The sequence below is a fragment of the Ochlerotatus camptorhynchus genome, unplaced genomic scaffold (assembly GCF_037179485.1).
Source record: "Ochlerotatus camptorhynchus isolate MF236.1 unplaced genomic scaffold, CSIRO-AGI_Acam_v1.1 ptg000193l, whole genome shotgun sequence".
In the NCBI taxonomy this organism is placed as follows: domain Eukaryota; kingdom Metazoa; phylum Arthropoda; class Insecta; order Diptera; family Culicidae; genus Ochlerotatus; species Ochlerotatus camptorhynchus.
The window spans coordinates 5,257,968-5,269,214 of NW_027040683.1; the positions used below are offsets into that span (position 1 = coordinate 5,257,968).

At 45.3% G+C, this 11,247-nt stretch overlaps 1 protein-coding gene across 6 annotated transcripts in view; it reads left to right on the top strand.

Moving 5' to 3' along the window:
- Nucleotides 1-9,821, top strand: part of LOC135702492 (stabilizer of axonemal microtubules 1) — a 38,751-nt gene extending 28,930 nt beyond the window's left edge. For all 6 annotated transcript variants that reach the window (XM_065223547.1, XM_065223546.1, XM_065223543.1 and 3 more), the window contains exons 4-7: nt 7,825-8,113; nt 8,176-8,522; nt 8,959-9,244; nt 9,305-9,821. In XM_065223547.1, coding sequence (XP_065079619.1) covers nt 7,825-8,113; nt 8,176-8,522; nt 8,959-9,244; nt 9,305-9,600 — 1,218 coding nt within the window. In that variant the 3' untranslated portion in view covers nt 9,601-9,821. The remainder of the gene's footprint in view (nt 1-7,824; nt 8,114-8,175; nt 8,523-8,958; nt 9,245-9,304) is intronic.
- Nucleotides 9,822-11,247: the final 1,426 nt, after the last annotated feature.

Below are 11,247 nucleotides of genomic sequence, written 5' to 3' on the forward strand. Positions count from 1 at the left end.
GTATCTCAAAACATAGGACCTCAGTAGCGATATCTTTCAGGCTTCTCGCGGAAAACAAGCTTGCTTGTTAACTCGCAAACAATATTGCATAAAAGTTCTATAGAATGCATAGAAACGTCAAAGTGATCCGATGCCAGCGCTGCGGCGAGTAGTTCGCGGAACTGATAATATTCAAATCAACCGTTAAATGCGTGAACGAAGATACACAATGAAGAGTGACGTCTGTTTGTCTGTGCTTGTATGTTGAACATATTTAATATGAATTCCACAATGTCCGAAAAAGCTAGCAAACCTCGTTCGGACTTGGATTTCTTTTGAAAAGTTTGAGGAGCAGTTTTATTATTTTTCTTATCTTTTTTGGGCAATCGTGGAAAATTCCTGCTGCATCCAGGGATTGGTTCAGCAGGAGCCTTCGGTTTCGTTTTATCATCCCCATTACCCTGGGAATTTGCCAATCTTCTGGAGGTGACTTTTGTTTTCTTACGGCGCACTTTCGGGGAGGGACATTTTCTTTTTGAGGATCCGTCTATTTTTGAAGGTGCGTGTACCACCGTAGAATCACCTTCATCGGATGAGTCAGAGTCCGATTCTTCAGCTGACAAAATCGAAAATTGGTTTGCGTCTTGGGCGGCTGATGCAGCCTTCTCCATTTGAGCATATGTCTGCTTGGAGCGTCCTGAGACTGAACGCTGCACTTTATCGGAGTGCTGCTTGTACATCGGGCACTCCTGCCAGGGGTGAGGATTCTCTTTGTGGTTTTCACCACATTTGCCACAACGAGTTTTGTTACCGCAATGGCTAGCCGAGTGTCCCAGCCTTTTGCAGTTGGTACAATTATATACCCTCTGTACAAACAACCGCACCCGAAAAAAAGCACCATCAACTTTAACAAAGTTTGGGAGAACTGAACCAGCGAAAGTCACCCGAAACGAGTCTGAATGCTGATAAACTTTCTTGCCATCTTGTAAAGACACTGAATGCAGTTGCCTAACATCCAGTATCTTTACAAGCTCGCTTGTGACTTTTCTGTTTTTAAAACAACCCGAGGCACGTTTCAAGTCCTCGACAGACAGACTCGCGTCGGAGACCACGCCTTCTATCTCCACATCTCGAGAAGGGATGTAGATGTTATACTCAACACTAAACAACTCGTGATCAGCAATATTATTTGCTACATCATAATTCGGTGCTTCTACACGCAGTTTGTTGAATCTCTTCTTATGTACCAAGATTCCCGGATACTTACGCAGCAAGTCTCTCGAAATGTCGAGAGTTTTCAAAGGTTTATTTTTAGGCCGAAAAAAAACAACCCATGGTCCTTTCGAAAGTGGTTGGTAATAAATACCTGGTACGCGCAACGTTGGCATCGGAAGATGCCATAAGTGTTGCGCAAAAGCGGTGCGCAACCGCTTAAGAAGGAAAAAAATAAAAACCTTCTCCAATTGATTAATTTTAATTACTATTAATTAAATTTTTTGCACGGCGTACAAGCAAATTAAAGAGAAAAAAAATCGAAAAAAAACTTATACATATCTAGTTGCAACAAGTTGTCTCACTATGAACCATACTCCCTTACCAGGGGTGAGAGACAATAGGGAGGCAATGGACTTGCAAAATGTATTGTACTATACTTATGCCAGTTGTGTAAACAACCTAAAGGGTGTCCACGATGAAATTGCCACACTATGAAATTGCTCTAACTTTTTAACCGTTGGGTAGAATTTAATGAAAATTTGGGTGGATTTAGTTCATAGTGCATTATTTACATCCTGCAAGTTTTAAAGTCCTGTGATCAAAACTCGCGGAAATGGAGTCGAAAGAACAGCTCGTGCGTGATAAAATCTTGCGCATTCATCACGAGAACAAGGATCTCTCGCATCGTTCCATCGCTAAAACGTTGGGAATCGCGAATTCCACGGTGTCGCGAGTGATTAAGCGGTTCGAGGAACGGTTGATCACCGATCGGAAGCCCAGAAGTGAAGGAAAAAGTATTCCGTACAACACCAAAAATCACAACCGCGTAGTTGGGGCCTTCAACCTAAATCCGAACGCCTCCGTTAGGGATGTGGCTAAGAAGCTGCACCTAAGCCGAAGTTTTGTCCAGAAGGCCAAAACTAAGGCTGGGCTTCGAACGTTCAAGGTACAAAAGGCCCCTAATCGCGACGAGAAGCAGAACAAGTCCGCCAAAACCCGTGCCAGGAAGTTGTACCTCAACATGCTGACGAAAGTTGAATGCTGCATCATGGACGACGAAACATATGTGAAGGCCGACTTCAAACAGATCCCCGGCAACCTGTTTTTCACGGCCAAGGATAAGTTCAGCGTTCCGGAGCATGTCCGCACTCAGAAGATGTCCAAATTTGCGAAGAAATTCCTGGTTTGGCAAGCCATCTGCACGTGCGGGAAGCGGAGTGCACCTTTCGTGACCCAGGACACGATGAACGGACAGGTGTACTTAAAAGAGTGCCTCCAGAAGCGGCTGCTTCCTCTCCTGAAGGCCCACAACGTCCCAACAATCTTCTGGCCGGATTTGGCCTCATGCCACTACTCCAAGGACGTGCTGAAGTGGTATGCGGACAATAAGGTCAATTTCGTGCCGAAAATGTTCAATCCTCCCAACACTCCGGAGCTCCGCCCCATCGAGAAGTACTGGGCGATTATGAAGCAGCACCTTCTTAAACGACCTAAGGTAGTGAAGACAGTCGAGGAACTGAAGAAAGTATGGGTTTACATGCAAAAAACGGTTGATTCACAGGTTGTGCATAATCTTATGGCCGGGGTTAAGGCCAAGGTGCGGGCATTTGCGTATGGACTGTAAATAAAATACGAGTAAAATGGTAAAATGAAGTTTAATAGTTATTTCTCAATCCCTGAAAATTTGATGGCAATCGGATGAAAACTCGAATTTTGCGAATCAATTTTGTGTGTGGCAATTTCATCGTGGACACCCTTTATCAGCCGGTCCAGCTAGGTATTCCGTTTGCTGCTATTGACGGAGATGGTGCGATGATGATGGTGATGATTTTATGATGATCCTGGGTTAAAGGTGGACAGTCTATACGTAAGACTCAGCTTACGATAGCTGCTTCCGAAAACCGTGCGCGATTCACCTGAACACTTTTTTTTTTACACGAGAGCGATGGAAACGCGGTAAAAAACGAGTGTCGTATGAAGAGACCAGGACGTTGTTAACTGGCTCAGCGCTCGATACGGAATGAACCATAGCCGTTATCGACTCATAGAAATGATGGAAGTGAGGTTGTAGAACTGATCCAGTTCTTAATACCCTTGGTGTAGCTCAAAAGTCCAGTGCCGTACTGTTTCATACTGTCAACTTCACCATCCAACAATTTGGCAACAAAAGCAGCGGCCAAACGCAAGCAACTACAGCAGCTGGAAATTTAAAGTTGAGCTGTTGCTGGTTCAAGAGGATCTCTGGGAGTACGTGACTGGCACGTGCCTAGTGCAAACGGAAGCGAACGCAGCAGCGGTAGCGGCGTGGCGAAAATGTGACCAGAAAGCAAGGGCTACAATCGGTCTTCTGGTAGGCGATAGCCAACGGAATCTGATCCAGGACACCACTACGTCAAAGGATGCGTGTGAGAACTTGAAAAGGAACTACGCGCGTACGACGCTCACGTCGAAGGTATCCATCCTCAAGAAACTTTGCGACATGCGGTACACCGATGGGGAGGAAATCGACAAGCACATCACCGAGATGCAAGATCTATTCGAACGGCTGTCGATAACAGGCCAGGTGCTGGATGCTAATTTGCAAGTTGCGATGGTCCTTCGAAGCATGCCGGATTCTTTCAATCCGCTTACAACGGCACTGGAAAGCCGTTCTGATGCTGACCTAACGTTTGACCTATTCAAGACACATTCGGTACTGAAGGCAGGTACGAAGAGGCAAATTGTTTGCCACCATTGCCATAAAGTTGGCCACAAGCTGAAGGATTGTCGTTTGCTGGCCCAAAGCAAGGATGCAGAACCACCAAAGAAACATGATTCAAGGCAGTCCAGTTAGACCTACGAAGGCGAAAGCAGTTCGAAGCGGTTTCCTACGAGTATGCTTTCATGGCAACCATAGGCAGTGACGTCAACATGTGGGTGGTTGACGAGTCCGCCTCACTGTCATTTTCGACTGGCTACCGGCTGGCTACCAGGATCAAGATAGTTAGCTGCGGTGTTAAAGCAGTGTGCGAGTGTTGTTTGGAGGGCAAGTTTGCCCGGCTCCCTTTCCCCAAGCAATCCAAGACCAAAACGAAGCAAGCACTCGACCTCGTGCACACGGATCTATGCGGACCGATGAACACACCAACGCCAGGTGGTGCCGGCGCCGGTGGTGTAGTGGTAAGCGTGACTGCTTTCTAACACCCCAATGGGTCTGGGTTCAATCCCAGCCGAGGTCGGTGGGATTTTTCTGAGGCATAAAAATCTCTGGTCACGTCTTCCTTCGGAAGGGAAGTAAAGCCGTTGGTCCCGGCCCATGTATGTTGAATGGGTGCGATATCCCACGCAGGTGTGGAAGCTGCCTTCCTGCACATTCGATTGCCGTCAATGGATGGCAATCGATGTCCGTCGGTGATTGGCACTTGATTGCGGAACAGAGACCGACGTTAAATAAAGGAAAAAAGAACGCCAGGTGGTTGTCGGTACTTCATGGCGATTACCGATGACTTCACGCGGTACTCGCTGGTGTATTTTTTGAAGAAAACGTCGCAAGCAATCCATTACATCAAGCAATATGTGCAGGAGATGAAGACAACGTTCGGCAGGTCACCGAAAGTAATTCGATCGGACCAAGTTGGTGAGTTCAAGAACCAGCAGCTAGAGAATTTTTGTCGTCAAGAGGGCATTCGGCAGCAGTTTAGTACCAGCCACACGCCCCAGCAGAACGGAGTAGCTGAAACTGAAACGAAAAATCGTTCGTTAGTTGAGATGGGAAGGTGTATGCTGCTTGATGCCAGAATGCCAAAGCAATACTGGGCCGAAGCAGTAAACACAGCGAAACCGTTTGCCGTCAAGTGCCGTGCCGGAAACGCCATACGAGCTGTGGACTAGACAGAAACCAGACGTAACCCATCTTCGATTGTTCGGATCACAAGCCTTCGTGTGGGTCCCAAAAGAAAAGCGTACGAAATTGGACCCAAAGTAGACGAAAATGACCTTCGTCGGTTATTCGCAGCAGCACAAGGGCTACCGTTTCCTGGATCTAGCGACGAACACGCTCGTCGTATCTCGAGATGCCAGGTTCATTCCAGCAGATGAGGTTCGGGAAACCGAACCTCACGAGGGAAGTATCGTTTTTTATCCTTTCAAACCTGTTTCCGTTGAGGATGATGAGAAACCCGTTGTTACAGCCGATAAATTCGAGTTGGAGCTTTCAGAATACGATGAAGACGATTTCGAAGGGTTTTCTGACGAATCCTTCAGCGCCGGAGAGGATTTTGACACTGCCACCGAGGACGAAGCGGAGAATGTACGACGGTCCAGCCGTAAAAACAAAGGTGTGTTACCGTTGCGGTATCAAGAAACCACCCGCCTAGTGTCCAATCAGCACGATGAACCCCGTACCTATGATGAAGCTATACGCAGCCAGGAACGCCACGACTGGAAGAAGGCAATGGATGAGGAATTCGCAATCCTTCAAGAAAACTCGACATGGGAGATCGTGAAGCTGCCATCGAAACAAAAACCAGTTGGATGCAAATGGATCTTCAAGAAGAAGCTGGATTAGTCTGGCCAAGTGATCCGCTACAAAGCACGACTCGTAGCACAGGGCTACAGACAGAAGTTCGGCACCGACTACGACGAGGTTTTTGCTCCAGTAGCCAAACAAACTACGCTTCGAACGCTGTTGACGATTGCCACTCGTCGATCCCTGCAAGTCAAGCACATCGATGTGAAGTCAGCATACCTGCACGGAGACCTCACCGAAACCATTTACATGTAGCAACCAATGGGCTATCAAGTAGGATCTGAGGAGGAGGTGTGTTTGTTGAAGCGTAGCATATACGGGCTGAAGCAAGCGCGTCGTATCTGGAACCAGAAAATCACGGAAACGTTGAAGCACTTGGGTACTTGCAATCCAAGGCACTTGGATACAAGCAATCCAAGGCAGACCCGTGCCTCTACGTTCGGCGCATCGATAATCAATTATCGTTCATATTGTTGTACGTCGACGATGTGTTAATTGTGAGTCTCGACAACAACGAATATGAGAGGATCTACTACTACCTGTCGAAAAGATTCAGGCTCACGTGCCTGGGGGATGTCACCAAATACCTCGGCATACAGGTGGAGCAAACGTGTTCCGGCAGTTTCTTGTTGAACCAATCAGCTTACATCCGGAAGATTGCTGAAAGGTTTGACATGGGCCAAGCGAAGCCATCAAAAATACCCATGGATCCTGGGTATCCAAACGTGAAGCAAAAGGAGGAGGAGTGTGCCATCCGGCGAGTGTTACCAGAGTCTGGTCGGTGCTTTGCTATACGTTGCGGTGTGCACCAGACCCGATATTGCGATTGCTGTGTCTATACTGGGACGAAAGGTGAGCCAACCTACCGAAGCGGATTGGTCCGAGGCGAAGAGGACTTTACGGTACCTTAACGCAACAGCTGACTTGAAGCTTGAGCTTGGCGGAACCGGCGGTCTCGAAGGATTTGTGGATACAGACTGGGGCTGGTGACAAATCGGATCGAAAATCAAATTCCGGGTTCGTTTTTAAGCTCGGAGGTGGTCCAATCAGCTGGGCCGCAAGGAAACAGCAATGTGTCAGCCTTTCGTCTACAGAAGCTATCCGAGTCTAGTCAGGAGCTACTCCGACTGTTGAAGCTAATGGAGGACATAGGCGAGGTCGTCGATGGTCCAGTGGTGATGCACGAGGACAACCAGAGCTGCATCGCCATGCTGTCATCCGAAGGAGGGAGCCGACGAACCAAACACATTCATACACGTTTCAACTTTGTGCGAGAACTGATGTCGACTGGATGGCGTGATGGAAGTCAGGTATTGTCCGGTCGCAGACATACTCACGAAGCCTTTGGCGAGAGTTAAGCTGGAGAAGTTCCGTACCATGATCGCTCTGAAGCTCTTCAACGTTGAGGAGGAGTGAAGCAACGTGAAGAGCTTCAGTGTAGAAATAATATAGGTCTAAGTTAGCCATGAGTTATTTGAATAAAATTCGTTCTTTTGTCGTCGCTCTTACGGACTAGACGCTATTTTACTTTGCTCCATTCCTCCCAAGATTTCGAACCTCAAATGCCACGTTGATATGGAAACCATACCAAGGAAGCGTTTTCCAAAATTGGTCACAAGCGAGCGGTAGAGAGCATTAAAACGGAGGTATCCGAGAAATCTTTTGAAATTTTGGAGATGAAACCTAAAAACTATATTCGAAAAATAAATGAATTGGCATCTACTTTCATATTATGTGATAAAACTATGGGCTTTGATCATGAAAATAGGAAAACGACATCAAGTCAGTTTGTCCCATCAAGCAAAGGAATCGCATATCAGTCCCATCCTGATATTCAATCGTCCAGAGGTCAAGGTTACAGTTCTGCTTTTTGAATCGCCATATTTTTCGCCATGCAAGCTGCATTGCTACTAATTTTAACTTGTGAAAATATCAATTAATTTACTATGATTTTTTTAAATATTTACATGGAAATTGCGCTTCACAACTTCAACTGCTATTTTCTCAATGCCTACTTTTTTCATATGGGACTGATATGGGATTATAGCCAGTATAGATCTTCGACAGTTTTCAAACTTCAGTAGACTTATTATTAGGACTGTTATTATTCTATATCGCAACAGCTTTCCTACCCAGGATATAACAATGTGGAGCGACAGAAACCCATCATGCCTACCGGAAACCAAATGATGTCTCCCGGTCCAATGCAGGAGATGACCACTACCCGCCATGACTATGTGGCAAAAACAACACCCAAGCGATACAAGATCATCCCTGAGGGTCACATTCGCAGTGTCAGCGCTCCATTTGAAAAGCAAACGGTGAACAACCTCTCGTACAGCTGTCCCGACATGGCTCGCTTTACGCCGGCTAAATCCTGTAAACCTATTCGAGAGTACAGGAGATCTGAAAGTTTGTATTTCCTTCAACTTCTTGATCTATATTATTTGACTCACATCCGGATCATCTTTCAGTACCGATGGATTCGGAAACGACGACAATGCTGAGCTATCCCCCAATGTGTCCTGCACCCAAGGAGGACTATCCGTGGGCAAAACGAGCCGGCTACCACGCGCCGTCGGTACCGATGGAGCACGATACGACGTACAAGCAAAGCTACTTGACCAGCTGTGGCGCAGAGCGTCCCAAAATGATTCCGCCTTTCAATAACTTACATGTACCTGCTGATTCCGGGTTCGAATCAAAGACAGTCTACAAAGAAAGTTATCATAGCGCGTGTGGCGAACGGCCGCCAGCGATCCGCCCCGTTCATCACCTGCGAATTTCGAACCAAAAGCTGGAAGATGACACCGTTTACAAGGTATTACCTAGCTATGTGGTGGATCATAACAAATTCTTTTGATCGAACAAATCCAAAACCTGCCGATCAAAATCTACTACATTTTCTGCACACTCTAAACACACTTATGCATACATGAAAGGTAATTCGGTTTTTTTTCCACGTCACTGTTTGATAAAATCTTGAACTAACCGTTTTCGCATGTGGAACGATCAATTTGTAGTTCCCTACAGTTCTTTTCCTAGCATGCTGCCACTGACATCTCACAAATACCTACGCAATAGATTTTGATTGATTCGAAAACGGTATCACTTTTTCTGTTACATATTCTGCCACCCAACACAAATTCAATAGTTTGTTAAAAAAAATCAACAACAATTCCTTGTACAAACACTCTGCCTAAGAGGTTAACAAGTGAGAACTGTTCAGATTTAAACATCTTATCTTAATCTTTCAGTTATCCTTCCCAACGTACTGCAACACAGAACGTCCTGCACCGATTGTTCCTAGACCTGCACCGTTGATAGGTGATGGGCCGATCCAGGAGATTACGACCACCAGGCACGACTACGTTTGCAAGAGCGGCACCAAGCGGGAACCGATCGTACCTCAGAACTTGCTACACATTCCATCTGGTAGGCTGGAAAGCAACACCGTGAACCGGTTGTCCTACCCGGCCAACAAGGAAAACGTTCAGCCTCCGAAGTCCTGCAAACCAATTCTGTCGTACAAACGGCCCGAGAGTAAGTATCGATGATTCTGCAGTTTGTAGTTCGTTTAACGAAAAACTCTTATCGATCTAGTTCCGATGGAAAGCGATACAACCACCAAGTTGAGCTACATGCCGGTTTGTCCGGCACCAAAGGAGAACTACCCGTGGGCACAGCGAGCCCGGTATCAGCCACCACCACTGCCAATGGAATCGGAAACGACGGCTAAACTGAGCTACCCGCCACCCGGAGAGTACATTGAAGAGTATTGCGGCTCCGGAGCAGCCTGTGGCCCATGTTGCCAATCGTGTGATCCTTCCATCGTCAATTGCTGTGCAAATCTGGCACCCACTGGAGGCTGCTATCCACGGGCAGCGATCGTAAGCTAGAGGTTAGGAAGCAAACTGGATTAGACCACATCCACATATACATTTCTGCTAGCAACATGTACGAACTATGTGTAGAATGGAAAACTGTATTAGCAGCAGCATACCAAATTTTGTACCATACATTGAAGGAGCAAATTCTTCACGTAGGATAACATATTTATTGAAACTTTATCTTTGTAGTTTATATTTACGTTATTGGTTAGCGAAAATTATACGTCTCCTGATAAGACCAAAACAAGATGCCTTACTATGTGTTCCCGAAATGAGAAGAGCGTTTTCAGTACGAAAGAAATGACATTCTATATATAAGTATCTACAATTTCCGACGAGACCACGGAACCAAAAACAAAACTCGTCTTCTCTAGCATAGTGTGCTTTTCAGCCGCGCCGCATTACCCGTACAGGTATCGAAAGGACGCCCTTTCCAACACAAGAAGCCTATAGACCCATTTGCTTCAATACTGACACATACAGTGAATCTCAAAATTGAGCGTACAGTACATCCTGGAAAAGGAAAAACTGCTCTACGTGCACAATTTAAAAAGATAGATTTACCAAAAAGATAGATTTTTGCTGGTTTATCAAACATTTTATCGGTCATCGGTATAAAATTGGACTTATTTGGGTGAGTGCGTAAGAAGTTAGAGCTATTTAAAAAAATACATTTTCTAGAAATGCAATGAACCAGCCTTTTGAAATTTTGCCCATTTGCAGTCACAATAAAGATCTTTTATATTACCACTAATTTTACTAAAATCCAAAGTCCAAACCTGTACCGAAAAATCAATGAATAGTTGGTCAACCACCAACCAAGATTTCAAAAATCAATTGATTCTGTGTTTCAAAAAATAATTTCCATTCAGGTGTACGCTCAATTTTGCGATACCCTGTAGGCAATTGTAAGAAACCTACACCTGCATTCCCGCATTGCCACAATCCCTAGTAACCGCGTAACTTTGACCTATCTATTTCAAGGAGCTTATCGATAAAATAAAATTTACACCCACGCCTTCCGCTTACCCCGCATAGCATTCCAACACCCTACAGTAGGATAATCAAGGGGAAGTTCGAATCCAAAAATGAGAACGCGGTTCAATTTTTGTTTTGTTTTTCTTCCTCCTTCTTCATAATCTGTTTATGTTGCTTTTCTTCATTTTTTTTTCTATATAAACAATAGTTGCATTGTATGGGATATTATCGCGTTTGGACATGCCAATCACCTGACCTACTATCCGGCATGTCGATCTCAATCCCCGCGAATACACAACAATGTATGGAGTACCTATGAATATGCCTTACTTCCCAATCTGATTTATTCCTTTACTAAATTTTTATCGCCTCCGGATGCAACACTTCCGAACTAAGAGTTCTTGTGGATTAGGTACTTTGAAAAACATATTTAGATTAAAAAAATAATAATTAATACACTTTTTAACAAAACAATCAAGTGCAAGCCTTTTACTGCTTTGTCGCTAGGCGTGTGGGAATAAATATTTGGAACCGCGGAAGCATTCAATAAACTCAACTAGGGTTGGTATAAACAATTACGGAGCTGGACGCCTCCGCGAGTACTAGTTGTGGGCGGGGTTTCTCTCTAAATCAATAATGGCGCAAACGCCGGAAAAATTTCATGACAACACATAAAAA